The sequence below is a fragment of the Lepisma saccharinum genome, chromosome 3, assembly GCF_977018435.1.
Source record: "Lepisma saccharinum chromosome 3, izLepSacc3.1, whole genome shotgun sequence".
In the NCBI taxonomy this organism is placed as follows: Eukaryota; Metazoa; Arthropoda; class Insecta; order Zygentoma; family Lepismatidae; genus Lepisma; species Lepisma saccharinum.
Window position 1 is genome coordinate 61,234,120 of NC_139231.1, and position 22,717 is coordinate 61,256,836.

The 22,717-nt window shown below is 36.6% G+C and overlaps 1 protein-coding gene across 3 annotated transcripts in view; it reads left to right on the plus strand.

The window, feature by feature from the left end:
- The window catches only part of DppIII (dipeptidyl peptidase 3), a 119,667-nt gene that overhangs the window by 32,771 nt on the left and 64,179 nt on the right, over positions 1-22,717 (plus strand). For all 3 annotated transcript variants that reach the window (XM_083118659.1, XM_083118660.1, XM_083118658.1), the window contains exons 3-5: positions 3,072-3,191; positions 11,813-12,040; positions 16,669-16,806. In XM_083118659.1, coding sequence (XP_082974785.1) covers positions 3,072-3,191; positions 11,813-12,040; positions 16,669-16,806 — 486 coding nt within the window. The remainder of the gene's footprint in view (positions 1-3,071; positions 3,192-11,812; positions 12,041-16,668; positions 16,807-22,717) is intronic.

A 22,717-nucleotide genomic window follows, 5' to 3' on the forward strand; every position in this document is an offset into this window, starting at 1 on the left:
GTACAGGTATGTTTATATATTTTTTAAACACCTATTTCTTTTCGTATGTCTATCTTCATTATTTTGCTGTCTATAATGATGAACTCCTGGTTTATTTTAAGCAATTATAAAGAATGTGCAGGTATTCATTAAATTAGGCGCACACAGGAGTTGTACTATGTAGATTTTCAGCGAAAAATGCAGGCTCGTTTTACCTGTGTGAAATCGTCTCTGCAAGTGCTACTGCAACGGGATCTGTTGCCTTTGAAACACTATAGACGTCGACGTTGCCTGGTTCCTCCCAGCGTAGAGATGTCAATCCATTAAATTAGGCGCACACAGGAGTAGCACTTGCAGAGACGATTTCACACAGGTAAAACAGAGCCAGCGAAAATGCAGGGAAAGTCAGGCCGGCTCGGTAGCTCTGTGGTAGAGCAATGGCACGGATTGCCAGAGACCCGGGTTCGAGTCCTGGTCGAGCCTGCATTTTTCGCTGAAAATCTACATAATGTGCAGGTATGTTTATATATTTTTTAAACACCTATTTCTTTTCGTATGTTTATCTTCATTATTTTGAGTTAAATTTCATTGCCTTTTTATTGCCTATTTTGAAAAGTATAAGTGCTTATTTGCCTGCCTATTTTATATGTTTTTAGTGCCTAACCTTCCTGTCTACTGATAACACAGAATACTCGGTGATATACCACACATACTACTCACCAACATTGATAAGTTCTACACTTAGCCACCAGTTGGCAGCACCAAACAAATACACATCATAGAATCCAGTGTGTCTATTATTCTTAACAAGTTCTTAATGAAATGTTAGCTATTTAATTGGTAAATTGTATGTGTCGGTTAAAACAATTTTTTTTCACTTCGTCTCTGCTACAGGACAGAGGCACTGTTCTCTGTGGTGGCATGCTATGAACCCATGGGTCACAGGTTCAGTTTTGGAGTACCTTGGGTATTTCATTCCTCTTTGCTCCTTCATCAATTTCTCTTTTACCTCGGTTGTTACGAATAGTATAGAAAGGTGTAAAATTAACATAAAATGAGAAAAATGTTATACAAATAGATAGCACAGGAAAATCGGTCCTAAGGCTTTTTACGTGTTGTATAAAAACTTAACTGAGGACTTATATGCAAATGTGAAGAGGCATATTTAAGAAATAACTGTTTTGTTAACAGCTTTTGTCAGAAGTACTGGTATACAAATTTTAATCAACTTTGAGTTTGATGATTTTTCAATGGATTCTTCATAATTTGGGCTTTCTGGTTACAAACATGCCAGTGTATTCTCTGTAGTGTCAACAAATCTATTTGAATCATACAAGAAATTAATTTCAACCATGATACATTATTAAAGTTTAATTTAAGTCCCTCCACTAAACATGTTACAAGCATTGTGGACTTTGTTATTAAAATAAAATTATGAGGCAACTAATTAGGTAAGTTACATCAACATAAACAAACACAATACATCAATGTGAAATGATTCACTATGACGACACAAAAATGTAACTGTCAGCAATTCAGTACTTTCATTTGTTGGTTATGATAATGAAGTCATTTTAAGTACAGTATACATATATGATATAAAAAATGAAAAGTAGAAGAATGAAACATGAGAGTAACTGCATAAGTGTCCGTGGATAGGATTCATTTACCTTTCATCACAGAATAACCAGAGTAACACAATTTACACTCTGATGTACTATTGTTAAAGCACCACAAGCTGAAAGCAAATTATTTATACTCACAAGGAAAACAACTACACTGCGCAGATTGAATATCGCACATGAGTAAGTATTTACACACAATAACTGAACTGCCATTTAATATATTTTGCAGTAAATACATACATGTTATTCTGGCTAAACCAGAACTTTGAGAAGTAAGAGGAAGAGGTATGTTCTAAAAATCAGCACTCGGAAGTGGAAAATGTTATTGGGGGATGTTTGGTTAAACCTTGAGGTAAGCCCATAGTTTAACACAGTGACCAATGAGACAGCAGAGGGATATGCTTTGCGAATTTTTTTCTTGCGGGCGATACCATCACCCCACATCCTTCCCTCACTTTGGGTACTGTCCAAAATAATTACACTATGTTAAAAATAATGCCTGATTTGTATTCAGCAGGTCAAAATCTATAAAAATTCATCAAAAAACAACAATAAGTAAAATCTTGTTTACCAGTGAAATGTAACCTATTTTATGTTACATATTTTGTCAATATTTTCTGTAATGCGTATTTTGTTTTATTTGGCGTATAAGTGCTTTTTTTTTTTTAAATTGTCAAGATTGTTACTTCTTTCAGTTAGATATAAAGTTTTTCATATTGGAACCATTTCCCATTCACTGTAAGAACTAAGTTTATGTAAACAAAACCATATGACTTCTGACAAATAGTTCCTTCCCTATTTGGTAGTTGGGATCTTATCTTGACCATAAAGATATTAGTCGTAGCTGTAAAGCTACTAATACAAGGTTCCACAACCTCAATGAAGTAGATATATTCAGTGATATTGCTTTACCGCATGCACTATATTCCTAGGTACAAAAATTCCTTCACAGATGAGATTGGAATAACCAATAGGATTTGTTACATGTCACGTGCTTTTGTGTACATTGACTTCATTCTTACAGCGGATAGAGAATATTTCATATAACTGTACCATTGTCCATCTAGTCATTAATCTGTAGCAACCATATCTAATATTCCAAACATGAAGTTTGCTTCTGTTATATGTCATTCTTCTCAGTCTACAGACTAGTGCATGCAGATAAGCATAGGAGAAAGGCTGTTGTAAATGTTGAAAAAACTTATTTATATATTGCAACATTAATCATTGTATGTAGTTTGATGTAACATTTTCAGTATATACTTTACATACTGTGCTAACAGTAGCTGTTTTTCATGCTCATTTTTATTTGCTTATTATAGTGCACATTTAAAGTTTATAGGCATATTTCCTTGATTCAATTGTAAGAGTTCAACTTTGGATGTGTTCACGAGGATAATTTATGTTTGGAAGTGTTGTTGTTTTTATCTTTACTCCCATTAACAGAAATCTGTAATTTCGTTGCAGACTTCTCCAGAGTCCCCCCTTGTCTTCATTTTGCTCCGTAAGATCTACTCAGCTCAACCTCTTGCTGAACTGAAGAAAGTAGCAGTGGGAGAAGCTGGATTGACAGAAGATCAATTTCAGGTATGCAACTTTAAGAACTAACATTAAATTGACATAGATGGGTATTTATTGCAAGAACAAAAATACTCAGGGTTTGTAACACTGACCTAAGAAGCTGAGATATAAAGCATAAGGTGCAGTTGTGGATAAGAATACACTGAAGGGACAAATTGCTGGGTAAAAGAAAGGATTGTGAAACATTTTAGACACACAAATAATAACGAGAATACTTGTTTCCTATACATCTTTTAGAAACTAACCATGAAACAATCTTTTAAGAATGTTGCAGAAATAGTTACTGCAAGGTAAACAATAGTATGAATTATACCATACTTGAATACCACATACCCTCAAATATGCCTCCCACCTCGATTTTGAAGGAAGAAAATCAGTCTGGTACTTTTGCAGCTGAAATTTTATTGCTGCATATCACATCTACCAAGTTTTTCTTGTATGTACGCATTGCTTGCATTATAGAATTATTTTCCTGTAGTTTACAGTTATTACAAGCATAAGAAAACAGTTTTTCTTTGTAATGTTTCAGGAGAACACACACTCCTTTCATCAGACATTTATTTTCATTTTGACTAAAGATACAGTTATAACAATGGTTAGTAATTTTTTTAAACAAAAAGAATCTGTTACATAATGGATGTGTGTCAATGTTACATTGTTGTAATATAGCAACTTAACTGTGAAAAAAGCAGTCTGTTTTAGTTTTATTTCAGATTTTTTTAAAATTATGAATCCCAAATATCATCAGGTAATTCAAATTCATCATTGTCTTCACAAAGTCTCTTGATGTTTTCTGTTACATTAAATTTTAAAGATGGTGTCTTACTCCATTTGTGAAAAAGAAAACTCCATACTGGATCTATGTTACCATTTTCATTATTTAATTTATTCGAGTGTTCTTCTGCAATGAACGAAGCTTCCCAGACATTCAACTCTGTGTTTTCCGTTAATTTTTTTAAAACCCTTCTCTTTTTAATCAAATGCTTCTCTTCGATGATATGAGTTGACAGACCTGTTCTTGGGTTTAGATTTATAATGTCCAAATCGTGTTCGTGCCATCTTATTGCCATTTTCCTTGCTGTTTGTCCCACATAATCTTTTGAACATGAACAACTTATATATTCCTGTGGTTTCCACATCTGGTAGAGAGTTTCTCATTTTGAATTCATTAAATGTACATTCCAAACTTCTTGGTGATTTAAAAACAATTTTGAAATTAAAACTTCTAAAAATTTTTGCAATTTTATGTGAGAATCCCTTGTGGAATGGAATGCACACAAATTTCTTTTCAACAGATTTTTCATCTTTGTCTGTATTTCTCTTTTCCTTTAGTTTTCTTGCGACTTGTTTTTTGATTTGGTTTATTCTGTTAGTGTGAAAGCCATTTTCTTTTGCTATATTAAAGAGCCTTTCCTCTTCATTTTTGATATCCTCATTATTAGAACATAGTCTTTGTGCTCTCAGGAAAAAAATTAAAAATATGTTATGCATTGTTATACGCGAATGTTCTGATTTGGCATGGATGTATTTTTCCCCCGCTAATTTTTTCCTATGGACTGATGTTTGAATTGTTGAGTCAGTTTGTCTTAATTTGCAGATCAAGGAAAGAAATTACATTCTTATTCATGGGTTCGCAAGTGAATTTTATGCGACGATGTGATTCATTTAACAATTTAAATACGTCCATGATGGTGTTCTCATTTTTAGCAATAATTAGCACATCATCTACATATCTGATGTAGCGTTTGATATCTGCACCTATCGCATTAACAATTGGAGATTCTATGTAATGAAAGAAAATGTTGGAGATGATTCCGGATACTGGGTTTCCTATTGATAGACCATTACTTTGCTGATAGATTTTGCCATCAAATATAAAGTAATTGTAATTTGCACATACAGTAAACCTTCGAACCATTTCCCATGATTCTACTGGGTTAACCTTCATCTCAATAAGCCATCTGTGTAATGCATCTGTGGCACCTTCTATTGGCAGGGTGGCGACAGACCTGGAAAACCTGGAAAACCGGGAAAAGTCAGGGAATTTGAGGTGTCCAAAAAAGTCAGGGAAATGTCAGGGAATTTCGTCTTCATTGATTTTTTTTTATTATTTACTTATTTATTTAAAGATATCGTTATGGAACAGGAAATCTCGTTCGTAAGTTTCGGCCTCAACTTTTAGGCCCCTTTTATGCGCAACACAACCACGGCGCCAGAAACCAGTGATGGCAGGAGGAGAGAGAGAGAGAGAGAAATTTCTCTCGCCTTGGCTTCTCGGCGGGAATTTTAAATTCGAACACTCTTTGGAGGAAAATTGCTATAACTCGGGCACTATGGGAGCAATCTACTTCGGATCAGTTTTTTTTTTGCAGCTAAAACATCATAGCATGTAACCGTGAACAATTCAGAACGCCAAACCGAGGAAGGGGGTTTGGGGGGGGGGGGGGGTGCGACACCCGAATTTCAATGGAAATAAACATAATAATCTGGAGTTTGCCTCTTCTTCTCCCACTATTTTGGAGAGAAGCCGCAAACTTAGTATTATTTTCAAAGAATGGATATTTCTCAAGAGAATGAAACATGTTTCATGTTCTTGGGTGCCATACAAGTTGAATAATAAGCCAAAATGTTGTTGTTTTTTTTACGAAAAATAGGTAATTTGCATTTTTGGAGGAAAATTGTTATAACTCGGGCACTATGGGAGCAATCTACTTTGGATAAGTTTTGTTTTGCAGCTAAAACATCATAGTATTCAACCGTGTACAATTCAGAACGCGGGACCGAGGAAGGGGGGTATGGGGCCACAACCCCCGAATTTCAATGGAAAAACATAAAAATCTGGAGTTTACCACCTCTTCCCCCGCTATTTGGGAAGATGGTCCGAACTTTAGTATTATTTTCAAAGAATGGACATTTCTCAAGAGAATGTAACACGTTTCATGTTCTTGGGTGCAATACAAGTTGAATAATAAGCCAAAATATGATTATTTTTTTTTTTTTACGAAAAATAGCTAATTTGCATTTTTGGAGGAAATTTGTTATAACTCAGGCATATGGGAGCAATTTACTTCGGATAAGTTTTGTTTTGCAGCTAAAACATCATAGCATGCAACCGTGTACAATTCAGAACGCCGAACCGAGGAAGGGGGGTTTGGGGGCGCAACCACCGAATTTCAATGAAAAAAACACAAATCTTGAGTTTGCCCTCTCTTCTCCCGCTATTTTGGGGAGAAGGCGCAAACTTTAGTATTTTCTTCAAAGAATGGACGTTTCCAAAGAGATTGAAACATGTTTCATGTTCCAGGGTGCCATACAAGTTGAAGAGTGAGAAATGTGTAACTCTGTTCGGAAATGTGGCATGGATATGTTGCGGAGAAGGGGGAGGTTGGTCATCAATATGAATTTCCCAGGCTATGAAGGTTCGAAAAGCACATTCATTTCGTAATCAGCACCGTGATACCATATGGTATCATCGGGCGAGTACGACCTTACTCTGATGATACCATATGGTATCATCGAGAGAGTAAAGGTTAAGCCACTAAATATTACGTGGAAAATGCATTGAATTATCATTTTTTTCTTGTCCGTATGGGAGTAGTAAGGGGACTTGTCAACAGATGGAGGGGATAATAGCGGGTGGCGCCGTCCGATAGTTGTCGGACGTCGTAGTAAGTCATTTTGTTGGGCAAACTGAAAGAACATGGAAACAAATAGGTTCCATTGATACATACGATTTTTGTCGAATATCGCCACCCGACAAAGTATCTCACTACAACATGCGCAGAAATTGCATGGACTGCAACATCCAACAAAAATCGAATGCATAAACAAGAAGAGCTTTAGACTGCAAATGTGCTGCAGGAATTTTATTACTCTTCTGGCTCACTTCACCTTATTTAATGTAGCAGTGCTTACGAAGGTTTTCTTTCATCATGCTGACGTATTACTGGTTTCGCACAAGTTAACATACGTTTACAATGACATTGCTCTATTCTTAGATATCAAGAAGAATCCAACCAAATGGGATATATATTGAATACTATCACGAAAAAGTGAAACATAAATCTGCATTGGTGAACGTTATAAAAATTGGCAAGTGCATGCTCCCAAGCTCAAATTTACTGCAACACTAGTATTGCAATGAAATTAATGCCACTCTCTGTCCTGTCTGTTTAAACTCATGAGAGATGGTCATTAATCTCTCACTGAGTAAGGTTAATATCCTATATTATGAAATGAAATACTAATAATAAATACGTAAATATTTTAATATCATATTTACTCAAATCATTCGATCATAAAAGCAAATAACTTTCTTCAAGAATTGACTTTTCTCTGCCAGCCCTGCTAAATTTTCACTTTGCATCTACTGATTTATATGAGGGGTGGCCAGAAAGTAATTTCCAAGTAGTAGGGACATTGATTTTTCGCAAACACCAAAACCGTGAAAAATAGTAATTGCTGCGAAGTTATGTTTAGGATGTCTGTTGCAGTGATGTCTGGACACATATTTCGCCCGTTCGAATATCGAAATAATGTGAATTTGGCATAAAATGCAAATTGTTGGCGTTTTTAGCGATTTTTTTTTAAAGAAATGTCCTAAAATAACGAAAAATTCCATGAAATCCAACATTCTTGTCTCTTCTAGGCCATGTTTGTGTACATAGAACATGAACGTTCTCCAACATTTTACTCAAGAGTAAACTATAGAGTTATACGTACACGGAATAATTCCAGCAGCCACATTAAATCATGTATTTCCCACGATTTTTTCGATCCCCTGCGGGGGAGAACCGGGATGTCTTCCACCTATTCAAACTGCTCCGGTGCCCACCCAGCATCATATGAAGCTGGTACCTTGGGGAAACTTTGAGGGATAAAGGTAGCCAGGAGCATGGTGCTGATCACATCACCCCTACCTTCAGCCATGATCAAGAAAGTGTGGGGCCCTAACTCCACACCCTTATACACCTTCATGGAAAAGTGCAGGGGAGCACTTTACTTTTAATTCCTCAAAAATCTGTTCCAACATATCAAACTGTCACGAAAATACGCAGACCATGCGACCTACAATTTAAAATAATAGTTTAAAAGCACAATGGAGTATTACGTTTCGGTATATTTGACAGATAAATGTTCTAAAACAAAAACGCGAATTTTGGGAAACGTAACACTAACAAGTCAAAAAAAGATAATGCCAATTTTTGGTGCCATAATATATCGGTATCTGTCACGTGAGATTGTTTGATTTAAATTTTTTGGGTGCATCGTCACTTATGGTCATTATGCACCCTTCATTATACACGGGGAAAATTCCATTATCTAAAATCCTTACCTTAAAATTAAAAAAAGGGGTATGGAAAATAACTTTCCCAAAATATCTTTCAAGATATCAAACTCTCACGAAGAGGCGTAAGCCATGTGACTTACAATTTGAAACAGAAGTTTAAAAACACCTTGAGGGTATAATTTCAGATATTTGCCAGAAAATGCTCTAAAATGAAAATGTGAATTTTGGGGAAAATAACACCGTATAGTAAAAAATAAAAAAATAAGAAAATAAACCAATTTTAAAAAAAATAACAAAATATCAAGGTCCCTACCGATTAGGCATAAATAAAACAAGAATATCAGTTGTAATTTATTGCATTAGTAACAGTGAGTCCCTAACCTAATTTTCGGCATAATCACCACCATTGTTCTGACATTTGTCGTAGCACGGCACTAAATTTTGTATGCCCACGGCATGTGTGTCTGACAGCAAAGACTGGAACTATCTCTACCGTAGTGTAGCTGTCAAATCCTTGCCAGAAACCTCTTCAGTTAAACAAAGAGATGAAAGTCGGTACATTCAAGGCCAGGGCTGTACAGGGAGTGGTCCAAGATCTCTCATCTGAAGTGATGCAAAGGGCCCGTGTGTACTCAGCTGTATGGGGTTGTGCACATTCGATTGACCTTCTGTGAATTGTCTGCACCATCGTCTGACCATACTATCACTCACGACGTCCGGTCTGCACACCTCACACGATTGCTGGTGGCTCTGTGCAAAATTCTGAGCGTGCAATATAGGCTACATCGCAGTCTGTGGGAGACTGTATGAAAGCTGCAATCTTTAACCTAGAACTGTCCTAAAACAGCTTCATTGCAACTGTACCAGATTACAGCTACATGCCACTTCATCCTGCCTGCATGTGTGTTTGTCGCTCTCCGACCACTAGTGCTGCGTATAGGCACCATTGGAGCTTTTTTCGGGATGCCCCTCGTATATGAACTTTCAGAAGCTTTTATTATTAGAATGTTCCTGCTTTAATGTGTGGTTAGCTAAATCTGGTACATATACAATGCAATTCTATAAATTCCTTGCGTTGAATTTCTAATACCCACATACCCTTTTCGTCAGCATTAATGGTATAACTGCATGTTGTCAGTTTCACAGTACTTCACTTGGATATACTGTACTGAAGCAGAAATCCCATTGATAATGTAAGGAAATATGACACTTTATTTTGTTCGATTCAATTGTTTCACTTATATGCAAGAGTTAAGTTGTTTGCTTTACAGAGAAGAGAGAAGTAGCTTTATGCATTGAAAAATGAGTCCGCAGTCCGCACTCATGGTTCTTGCATGCAGAGGGTTCCAAACCTCAGTGGAAATATCAACATATAATACCGAGAATGTATAAGGAGACTAATAAATTACAAATTGTATTTCTTAATCATTCACACTTCACTTTATCTCATTTAGTCGTAACTTTAAAAATAATCAAGTATTTTATTTTAAACTTACTGCGTATGACAAAATTTCGTAATCCTTCCCTAGCTTGTAAATTGTAATAATTTTCCAAATTCACTATTCTGCACTTTGAATTCAAATAATAGAGAATAGAGAAATTAAGTCAATTTCATAGAAGATAATATTGGTACTTAACAAAACCATAATGTGGATCTGTGAGAGTTTATTATTTCTATTTGCAAAAACATCGATTTAGTTTAGTTTGTAATTGTCAGGGAAAAATGTAAATTTTGTCCTGGAAAACCTGGAAAAGTCAGGGAATTTCATTTCTGCTTGTTTGTAGCCACGCTGATTGGGACACTGGGATAAATGTCTGATGAAAGGAGCGTGTGTTTTCCTGAAACGTCACAAAGAAAAGCTGTTTTCTTATGCTTGTAATAACTGTAAACTACAGGAAAGTAACACATCTACCAATTTTTACAATAACACTCTTTTGCTCCTTTTGTTAACTAGTGTCCGATGGCTGACGTCATCGTAAAATGTAAGGGAGGTTAAGCTGTGTTTCCAACTTGCAGTGTTTCATCTCAACTTTTATAAAGAAATTTTCAATAGGGTCTACACCCGTGTAAGCCACACATCCTTATTTTCTGCCCTATTTTTAATAAATAAAAGTGCACTGGGCACTCTAATAAATACGCTACATTTGGAAATGCCAAAAATATTAGAAAAAAAAAAGCTTTTCACTGTAAAGGCACATCAGTTCCTCATGATTCAGACAAAAAAGTTCTTGAAATGTTTATTTTCTGTGCTGTGTTAATGAAGATTGTATACATTGCAATATTTGTGAAACATTAAACAAGAGAATGTGGTAAGGTCAGACAATATCTAAGTTTACATTTATTTTACTCCCTCTGTCCCATAATTATTGTCTGGTACACTTTTGTTTGTTGTCCCATAATAATTGTCCGATAGGCAAACTGTGACATTAGTGTATACAGAACAAGAAAATTAAACACTGGAATGAGTCATATAACGTTATTACTCAAGGATCAGTACAAATTGGCCAATCAAGTATCCGAGAGAACATAAGTAAAAAGTCACAATTTTGGCATACCGGACTATAATTATGGGACAGAGGGAGTATAATATATTATATTTTCTTGTGTGTTTGCAGACCTCTGACTGCTCTTTAATCCACCCACCCCTTTTTAGGGCTTTATATTTGTTCCATATGCCATTGTCTTGTCAGAAACTATGCTACTACTTTTCTGCTACTTTTGAATGCATGTTCATGTTACGTTTAGCTAATTATTTAGTTACTATTTCAAAATTAGTAAAATGGGTTGCTTTTTTTATAATGCATTTAATAACATAAAGTGTAAAAGAATGATGGACGTGCACATATTTAACTTAGCCGACCTCCATGGCAGAGTGGTTATTACAGCGTGCTACAACACCAGTGGTGCCAGGTTCAAATCCCTGCCTGGGCATGTGTGTTATTTATTTTTCCCTTCATCAATTTCATCATATCATTGCTCATCCTCATGTTTGTGATTAGCAAATAGTGGCAGAAAAGCAAAGTAAAGCAAATCAAATCAGTTAATGTTTAGTAAGGATGGGGCAGATTAATCAGTACTCTATTGGTATTAGCCAATAGTCATATTGGTTTATTGGTAAAATTACTGATAATTTTACAGACCCAATATATCGATAAATATCTTACAATTTAGTGCAATACTGTGCCATTTTTGTTGTAATTTTTATGAATATAAATGAATAATCTCCATTTCATATGGGCCATTCCTAATATTTAGCATAGAATCCGTATGAATTCAAGTGTTCATGTTGATATATTTTTGTCTGTGTATATCTATATAATTTTTTTGTATTAATAGGCTGTGCTAGTATACTCGTCAGGTCTTTTGACGAATGCAGGCAACTACAAAGGATTCGGAGACAGTAAATTTATTCCCAATTTACCACAAGACAAGTTTGGAGCCTTGGTTAAAGCAAGTGAAGCCTATCGCCGAGAACCAAAAGTAGTGCAGTCGTTGTGGGACAGGTGCAAGGACAGCATCTACTCATTGAAAGAAAAAGAAAAGAGTCTAGGATTATCTGAAAAGGTATTCTGATTAATTATTGTCTTTGTGAAAACTATATCACTTTTTACATTACAGCTCTTGATGACAGCAGTATGTATGTTCAAAAATATTCAAATTTTTGAATGTCTTCATTTTTTATGTAATTTTTTGAAATGATTTCCATATTTACTCATGTATAATGTGCACTTTTTTCCAAAATTTTTGCACCCGAAAAGTGTGGTGCGTATTATGCACGGAATAATTTTTTCATGTCTACGGAACCCTATAATGTTATATATCTTTGGAAAGCTTGAATTCTGTAGTTTCTGAATATGGCAACAGTATTCCAATCAAGGTGGCAATACTAATGTGCAATGCAGTTGAAATAAGCTCATCACAAAATGAATTAACGTTCTGATTTTTTTTTACTTTGGATGAAAGAAAAGAGAAGGAGAAAGAAAATAATAATTAAAATGTATTACTGGCCAAATAATATGACATATATGGAGTGTGTAAATGCCTTAATGAAAGAAATCTTGTTCTGTGCTAACTGCTAGTTTGAGGGTCCTGAATGGGCCTCTCATAAATGTTACGTGAGTCATGGGAAAAAGTATACATTTTTAAGGTTTTTTTTTTAGAAAAAGTAAAGAGGGAATTAGCAAAATCACCCTTAAAAGTTTAAAGGCCATTTTCCACGATTTTTTACTTTGTAATGTATTGTTGTATGACACAAGAAAATTCTGGCAGAATTCGAGCATGCACCTCCCATCACATGGGATTTGTATCAACGGTATTTGCTGGGTGAGAAATAACAGAAAATAACTTCCTGAGCACTGCAAATCCATAATGTAATTCTGATCTCTCTTTGTACTATTACAGAATAAATGGGGTGGTTAAAGAGTGAAAGCTTTGGGATGCTAAACACAGTGGAGGGAGACGGGGTCTTGGGTTGGTGACTTACTGTTTACTCAAGAGAATATTCTCCTCTTGGTCCACATAGTGACAGGTGACTCATTGAATGGGTATGTCGTCACTAGCTCTTGATTAACATAGCAACAGCTTTACGACCTACAACTAAGAAAGCCATTTCTTGAACCTGGATTAAACTGCACATTATACAAGAGATAAATTTTTTGTCACTATTCCCCATCAAAAACCAGGGTGGGCATTATACACGCACGCACATTATACATGCGTAAATACGGTATGTTTTGTACACATTCCAAATGTTTAAAACAAAGCATAAAACCCATTAGTATTGTTATTTACTCTCTTGTGGAATGGATAAAGAATTTGATTTTTTAGACAAGACTTGCTGCTTAGCTTATCTGAGCATACAGTCGTCCTAGAATTAAATTTTAGAACAATAAACTGCAAATTTCTACCCCTTCTTGGCACTTTTGTGCCACCCTGAATCGTAAGATTCTGTGAGGTTTCAAAACAAGGTATGCTCAATTCAAATGGCCTGACATGCATTTAAGCATTGTAAGCAATTCTGACAAATAACAAATAATATATCTTGCACATAATTTAACATACCGTATTTCACTGCCTGATCATCACAATTTTTATACTTTTTTTTTTTTTTGCAAGAAAAATTGGGTTCAACCATTATGTGAAGCTTTTTTTTAATTTTAAAATGTGCCAGTATTACCAGTACTTACTGGGTAAACTATCTTTGGGGCAAGATTATGAATACTTGTGAATATTTGTAAAAAATGAATAGTCCAAATCACCATGCATTATTTCTTCGTGACAGTAAATTGAACATTTTTCCGGTTCAAAAAATTATTGGTTTCTGCATTATTGTCAAAATATTCAATATCTTGAAAATTTTCTAGTGTTACAAAGTACAGAATTACACAATTTTACCTTCTGTGTCCAAAGATTCTGCACCCCTGTCATTGTTTTCTTATCTGATGTGCCGATGGAACCGATTATGCAATGAAAAGTTATATTATTAATGAAAAGAAATTATTGTTGTGAAATATGGTATTCAAATACACTCTACCAAAAAGTAACCTGTGATGGTGGTAAAGTTAGTATCCAATTTGATTTGTGTGGCCTTCATGTTGTTCTGTGAGCAAGAGAAGCACTTGTGAAAGAGATGGCACGTAGTGCTGAGCTATCAGACTTTGATAAGGGCATAATTGTGGGCTGTCTAGCAGGGCCATAGCTGTAAAGTTAAACAGGCCCAAATCAACAATAGCATTTGTGCTTCATAAGTGGAAGGTGCATGGACATTGTGACAATGGTGAACGTTCCGGGTGACCGAAAAAACTGACTAACAGAGATCTGAGAACCCTAAAACGTGAAATTGTCAAAAACAGGACACAGCCGATGGCTACCATCAGACAGGAGTTTACGGCAGCAACAGGGGCGTCAGTTTCCATTGGAACATTGCGAACAGAGGCCCACCAACTCGGATATTCCGGAAGAGCAGCGGCACATAAGCCGCATATCACCAAGGTGAATAAAGCATCTCAAGTGGTGTTTGGACCACCGCAACTGGACACTGGAGCAGTGGAAAGTGATTCTGTGGAGTGATGAGTCGAGATTAACTTTGTTTCGGTCTGATAAACGTGTATAGGTGTGGCGGCTACCCGGGGAATGGCTTCTATCAGAGTGTATAGTGCCTACCAGAAAATTTGGTGTTGATGGAGTAATGGTGTGAGATTATTTCTCGTACTACTTTGTGGGACCACTGGTGGTTGTTCTGTGGCACAATGAACTCACAGGCATACTGTACAATACTAGACAATGAAATGCTCCCAACCATGTGGCATTTTTATGGAATGGACCCCTGTTACTTCTAGGATGACAATGCTAGGTGCCATGTTTCAGAGTCTACTATGTAGTGGTATGCCGACGACAATGTTCACCGATTTGTCTGGCCTGCACAGTCTCCTGATCTCAATTCCATAGATCACCTTTGGGATGCATTGGACCGGCAGGTGAGGTCTCGGGAGATGCGGCCAAATTCCATTGTCCAACTGAGTGAGATCTTGCAAGAGGAATGGTGATGCATTCCAATGGACATCCTCCACAAGCTAAGCCCCACGACAGGTTAAGTTTGCAGCAGGTTTTATGTATTAATTCGCGTGAGAACGACGCTCTGCATCTCCCGTGCCAGTCTTGCCTCAACGATCGAGCTGTTCATATCGCAGACAGTGAGAAAATCGTCAGTATTGCAGCAGAACTATATTCTGCATGTACGTTTGGGTCTATATATTCAAAATGTTGCTGCAAACTTAACCTGTCGCGGGGCTTAGTCGAGAGCATGCCTGACAGGGTGGCTGCTCTTATAGCAGCAAGATGTGGCTCCACGAGGTTCTAACAGGGTTCGCACCACTAGACAATTATTTTGTACAGGTGCTCAATTAATTTTTGGTAGATAGTGTACTTGTTGTGGGCCTAGAATTGAATAATACCAGCAGATGCTATGGTGAGACACATTTAAGCAAATCACATGCTCCTCTGGCTAGATAACAATAGTAGTCCTTACTCTGCCAGCCAGCACCACATTGCTATATGTGACTTAACCTGTCTTGTAAGCAATGGGGAAGATGAGTATGCTCTGAGCTTTTAGTGCTATGTTCAATATTTTGGTGATCTTTATCTGCAGGAAATTCATTAGCAACTGTAAATGACGAATTGTATGATTGAAGGCTTGTTGATGGTAAAATCGTTTAGTGCAAGAAATTTCTCAAATTAAACATTTATGAAACTTAAGTGTCCTGTATGGAGGAAGGAAAGAAAATCACAAATCTAAGACAAGAAGTTCATGTGTCTCATTTGTGGTCATTTTAAGTGTACACTTAGGTATTGTTAGTGCTAATTATATGCAGTGTTTTTCTCTCCTCCCCCCGATCCCCCCATGTTAATCATCTTTATAAGCTTATATTTTTCCTGTATTAAAATCAAGAGGTATTCACACAGCATGGAAATAAAAAGCCTTAGAAAGCTGTTAAATGTTTTTGGTGGATATCACATCCTCCCATAAATGTGCAAAGACTCTGCCTGGCTAGAACCGGTTCCTCTTCCCATATTTTGAAAGCAACTTGATGGGAAACCTGATGGTAAGAGACCTGTAAGAAGGCCAAGATGAAGATGGAGGGACAACGTTGAGATGGACCTAAAGGAAATCGGTATGGATGGAAAAGAGTATATAGAACTTGCTCAAGATAGGGAAAGATGGAAGGCCTGTGTTGCTGCAGCCATGAACCTTCGGGTTTAAGAAGGCTAGGGAGTTAGTTGGTGGGATGAATTACAATATTTTGAGCAAGAAATTCAGAGCTACTAAGCCAGCCCTGGTTTCGCCTGATTTGTTGTTGTAGTTATTTTTTTTTACTTGAGAAAATTGTCTCAATCAATGGTACTGGGACGGAACCTGTTATGTTTGAGTTTCATAATGCAATATTCAGCTCCACTCTTGCCACTGTTGTCACCAGTATTTCGAAGACAACATATCCCATTACAGTGTTACTTCAGCAAGAAATCAGTGAAACCAGTGCTGCTGGCTCATCAGTTGGTAAGGCAATGGAACTTAAAACAATAGGTCCACGCTACAATACGATGCTGGCCAAGAACATAATGTAACATAATGTAAACAATATCACCATATTCCTGTCCCCCCCAGTGATTCAGAGATTTATCTTAATACATTACAGGGAATCACAACGTACTTCTCAGGAAATTGTTGCTCGAAGGATGCTGAGATAGTCAATGAATTCCTGAAGAAAAATAATTTAGATGCCTACAATACCAGAGTTTTCAAAACAAGTGAGAATGGAATTGCATCCTATGAGGTAGGTGTGTTTGTTTATAAATACTGCATACTTTTGAATTATGTTATTTGTGTGAGTTATTTAACTGACAATTTGTTCATATGGATGAAATAAGATAACATGCCCCATGCATTTCTATTATAAACTGAATATTAAATAATATCAAACATATACACCATACCATGTGAATGTGTGTGAGCTTACAGAGGAGAATATGGATGCTCTCTAGAAAAGAGGATAGATGAACACAAGCAGCATATGTGCAAAGGTAAAGTAGACAGATCGATAATAGCAGTAGAAGCCTGAACAAGTGGAACATCACAACAGCATTACACAAAAACCAAACTGGAAAGTGAGGAAAATCAAAGAAACAGCAATGACCCAAAACTAGGCCTGAGCTGATAATAGTTTGAACTGATCCCCATACCAATACTGATACTCTTATCGATTCCCACAGATACCGATGCTTGAAAATTGTAACAATTAAATATTGAATAAATTTAGTGGGTGAGTATTCCACTCCAAATTATAAGCATCAATTTACCAGTTTTACTTTAAGAATTCAAAAAATTAATAAAATTAAAATATCTGTTATCTAACACAAAATGCACTGTTTTCACATACTACCGAGGCAAAATCAATGGGAAGCTCAAATTTTGCATAACTTACAGATTAACTTGACTACAAAGGTGTCAAGTGGCACTTGTGCAGACCTTGGGAATGGTCCATATATCAGGAAAGTATCGGGCCGTATCGGTAAATAAAATCGAACAGATGCTTTCCAAAACTTTGGCATTCTGTGGCAGTACTCGTACCATCCAAGCTAGTAGGCTTGCTAGAGTAATATCAGGGTACACAACAAGAACAGCTTGAAATCCTTGTAGAACACAATTTTCCACTTACTTTGTTATCAGCAATTTCAAATCTTCTCTGTGCAGTTTCAGGTAGCTTTTGTGGGGGTTTTCTGGTTTGGTATTTGATTGTATACTTCTTACTGCTGCTTGATGTCCGTAGTTGGGATTTTGAACCAATTGTACTTATCTTTTCTAATAATCTAGAGAGGCACGATTTACATACTGTGCCTTTTGAGTCAGTGTTTGAATCATACTGTTTTTCTGCTTGACTGTGGATGGTTCTAAGTATAACAATAGAATAAGTAAAACCACTAAACAATTGATCATAGTCAATGACCATTGCATGCTAATAAAGGACAATTGTCACCAACATTCATGGAATTAATGCAAAAGTATTCCCAAGCAATTTGTCCATCACCATGTATATTCATTTTGTTTTATGCAACGAGAGCTTCAAGAAGTTAAAGAGTAAATGCCAAACAAACTCCTGACAATCTCTAGACCATTATCCATAAAAATCCATTCCTTTAAAGCATGTATTCAGCCAGGGTTGTAAAAGGTCTGGGAATTTTAAATAAATTCAATTCTGGTCCAAGAGACAAAATCAGCAAGCGTAAATGGGTTCTGGACCGTAAAGAACTTTCTTTTTACCTGTAAAGTATTTCAATTCTGTCCAGGAACCTTTCCAAAATCAATCCTTTTTCCAAATGAATTTAAATATGGTCCAGGAACCTTTTTTCTGGTTCTATTTAAATACGGTCCAGGAACCTTTTTTCCGGCTCAATTTAAATACGGTCCAGGAACCTTTTTTCCGGCTCAATTTAAATACGGTCCAGGAACCTTTTTTCTGGATCAATTTAAATACGGTCCAGGAACCTTTTTTCTGGATCAATTTAAATACGGTCCAGGAACCTTTTTTCTGGATCAATTTAAATACGGTCCAGGATTTTTTTTCTGGATCAATTTAAATACGGTCCAGGAACCTTTTTTCTGGATCAATTTAAATACGGTCCAGGAACCTTTTTTCTGGATCAATTTAAATACGGTCCAGGAACCTTTTTTCTGGATCAGTTTAAATACGGTCCAGGAACCTTTTTTCTGGATCAGTTTAAATACGGTCCAGGAACCTTTTTTCTGGATCAGTTTAAATACGGTCCAGGAACCTTTTTTCTGGGTCAGTTTAAATACGGTCCAGGAACCTTTTTTCTGGGTCAGTTTAAATACGGTCCAGGAACCTTTTTTCTGGGTCAGTTTAAATACGGTCCAGGAACCTTTTTTCTGGGTCAGTTTAAATACGGTCCAGGAACTTTTTTTCTGGGTCAGTTTAAATACGGTCCAGGAACCTTTTTTCTGGGTCAGTTTAAATACTGTCCAGGAACCTTTTTTCTGGATCAATTTAAATACGGTCCAGGAACCTTTTTTCTGGGTCAATTTAAATATGGTCCAGGAACCTTTTTTCCGGCTCAATTTAAATACGGTCCAGGAACCTTTTTTCCGGCTCAATTTAAATACGGTCCAGGAACCTTTTTTCCGGCTCAATTTAAATACGTTCCAGGAACCTTTTTTCTGGATCAATTTAAATACGGTCCAGGAACCTTTTTTCTGGATCAATTTAAATACGGTCCAGGAACCTTTTTTCTGGATCAATTTAAATACGGTCCAGGAACCTTTTTTCTGGATCAATTTAAATACGGTCCAGGATTTTTTTTCTGGATCAATTTAAATACTGTCCAGGAACCTTTTTTCTGGATCAATTTAAATACGGTCCAGGAACCTTTTTTCTGGATCAATTTAAATACGGTCCAGGAACCTTTTTTCTGGATCAATTTAAATACGGTCCAGGAACCTTTTTTCTGGGTCAGTTTAAATACGGTCCAGGAACCTTTTTTCTGGGTCAGTTTAAATACGGTCCAGGAACCTTTTTTCTGGGTCAGTTTAAATACGGTCCAGGAACCTTTTTTCTGGGTCAGTTTAAATACGGTCCAGGAACCTTTTTTCTGGGTCAGTTTAAATACGGTCCAGGAACCTTTTTTCTGGGTCAGTTTAAATACGGTCCAGGAACCTTTTATCTGGCTCAATTTAAATACGGTCCAGGAACCTTTTTTCTGGATCAATTTAAATACGGTCCAGGAACCTTTTTTCTGGATCAATTTAAATACGGTCCAGGAACCTTTTTTCTGGGTCAATTTAAATACGGTCCAGGAACCTTTTTTCCGGCTCAATTTAAATACGGTCCAGGAACCTTTTTTCCGGCTCAATTTAAATACGGTCCAGGAACCTTTTTTCCGGCTCAATTTAAATACGGTCCAGGAACCTTTTTTCTGGATCAATTTAAATACGGTCCAGGAACCTTTTTTCTGGATCAATTTAAATACGGTCCAGGAACCTTTTTTCTGGATCAATTTAAATACGGTCCAGGAACCTTTTTTCTGGATCAATTTAAATACGGTCCAGGATTTTTTTTCTGGATCAATTTAAATACTGTCCAGGAACCTTTTTTCTGGATCAATTTAAATACTGTCCAGGAACCTTTTTTCTGGATCAATTTAAATACGGTCCAGGAACCTTTTTTCTGGATCAATTTAAATACGGTCCAGGAACCTTTTTTCTGGATCAATTTAAATACGGTCCAGGAACCTTTTTTCTGGATCAATTTAAATACGGTCCAGGAACCTTTTTTATGGGTCAGTTTAAATACGGTCCAGGAACCTTTTTTCTGGGTCAGTTTAAATACGGTCCAGGAACCTTTTTTCTGGGTCAGTTTAAATACGGTCCAGGAACCTTTTTTCTGGGTCAGTTTAAATACGGTCCAGGAACCTTTTTTCTGGGTCAGTTTAAATACGGTCCAGGAACCTTTTTTCCGGCTCAATTTAAATACGGTCCAGGAACCTTTTTTCCGGCTCAATTTACATACGGTCCAGGAACCTTTTTTCCGGCTCAATTTACATACGGTCCAGGAACCTTTTTTCCGGCTCAATTTAAATACTGTCCAGGAACCTTTTTTCTGGATCAATTTAAATACGATCCAGGAACCTTTTTTCTGGATCAATTTAAATACGGTCCAGGAACCTTTTTTCTGGATCAATTTAAATACGGTCCAGGAACCTTTTTTCTGGATCAATTTAAATACGGTCCAGGAACCTTTTTTCTGGGTCAGTTTAAATACGGTCCAGGAACCTTTTTTCTGGGTCAGTTTAAATACGGTCCAGGAACCTTTTTTCTGGATCAATTTAAATACGGTCCAGGATTTTTTTTCTGGATAAATTTAAATACTGTCCAGGAACCTTTTTTCTGGATCAATTTAAATACGGTCCAGGAACCTTTTTTCTGGATCAATTTAAATACGGTCCAGGAACCTTTTTTCTGGATCAATTTAAATACGGTCCAGGAACCTTTTTTCTGGGTCAGTTTAAATACGGTCCAGGAACCTTTTTTCTGGATCAATTTAAATACGGTCCAGGATTTTTTTTCTGGATCAATTTAAATACTGTCCAGGAACCTTTTTTCTGGATCAATTTAAATACGGTCCAGGAACCTTTTTTCTGGATCAATTTAAATACGGTCCAGGAACCTTTTTTCTGGATCAATTTAAATACGGTCCAGGAACCTTTTTTCTGGGTCAGTTTAAATACGGTCCAGGAACCTTTTTTCTGGGTCAGTTTAAATACGGTCCAGGAACCTTTTTTCTGGGTCAGTTTAAATACGGTCCAGGAACCTTTTTTCTGGGTCAGTTTAAATACGGTCCAGGAACCTTTTATCTGGCTCAATTTAAATACGGTCCAGGAACCTTTTTTCTGGCTCAATTTAAATACGGTCCAGGAACCTTTTTTCTGGATCAATTTAAATACGGTCCAGGAACCTTTTTTCTGGGTCAATTTAAATACGGTCCAGGAACCTTTTTTCTGGGTCAATTTAAATACGGTCCAGGAACCTTTTTTCGGGCTCAATTTAAATACGGTCCAGGAACCTTTTTTCCGGCTCAATTTAAATACGGTCCAGGAACCTTTTTTCTGGATCAATTTAAATACGGTCCAGGAACCTTTTTTCTGGATCAATTTAAATACGGTCCAGGAACCTTTTTTCTGGATCAATTTAAATACGGTCCAGGAACCTTTTTTCTGGATCAATTTAAATACGGTCCAGGAACCTTTTTTCTGGATCAATTTAAATACGGTCCAGGAACCTTTTTTCTGGGTCAATTTAAATACGGTCCAGGAACCTTTTTTCTGGGTCAATTTAAATACTGTCCAGGAACCTTTTTTCTGGATCAATTTAAATACGGTCCAGGAACCTTTTTTCTGGATCAATTTAAATACGGTCCAGGAACCTTTTTTCTGGATCAATTTAAATACGGTCCAGGAACCTTTTTTCTGGATCAATTTAAATACGGTCCAGGAACCTTTTTTCCGGGTCAATTTAAATACGGTCCAGGAACCTTTTTTCCGGCTCAATTTAAATACGGTCCAGGAACCTTTTTTCTGGATCAATTTAAATACGGTCCAGGAACCTTTTTTCTGGATCAATTTAAATACGGTCCAGGAACCTTTTTTCTGGGTCAGTTTAAATACGGTCCAGGAACCTTTTTTCTGGGTCAGTTTAAATACGGTCCAGGAACCTTTTTTCTGGATCAATTTAAATACGGTCCAGGATTTTTTTTCTGGATAAATTTAAATACTGTCCAGGAACCTTTTTTCTGGATCAATTTAAATACGGTCCAGGAACCTTTTTTCTGGATCAATTTAAATACGGTCCAGGAACCTTTTTTCTGGATCAATTTAAATACGGTCCAGGAACCTTTTTTCTGGGTCAGTTTAAATACGGTCCAGGAACCTTTTTTCTGGATCACTTTAAATACGGTCCAGGATTTTTTTTCTGGATCAATTTAAATACTGTCCAGGAACCTTTTTTCTGGATCAATTTAAATACGGTCCAGGAACCTTTTTTCTGGATCAATTTAAATACGGTCCAGGAACCTTTTTTCTGGATCAATTTAAATACGGTCCAGGAACCTTTTTTCTGGGTCAGTTTAAATACGGTCCAGGAACCTTTTTTCTGGGTCAGTTTAAATACGGTCCAGG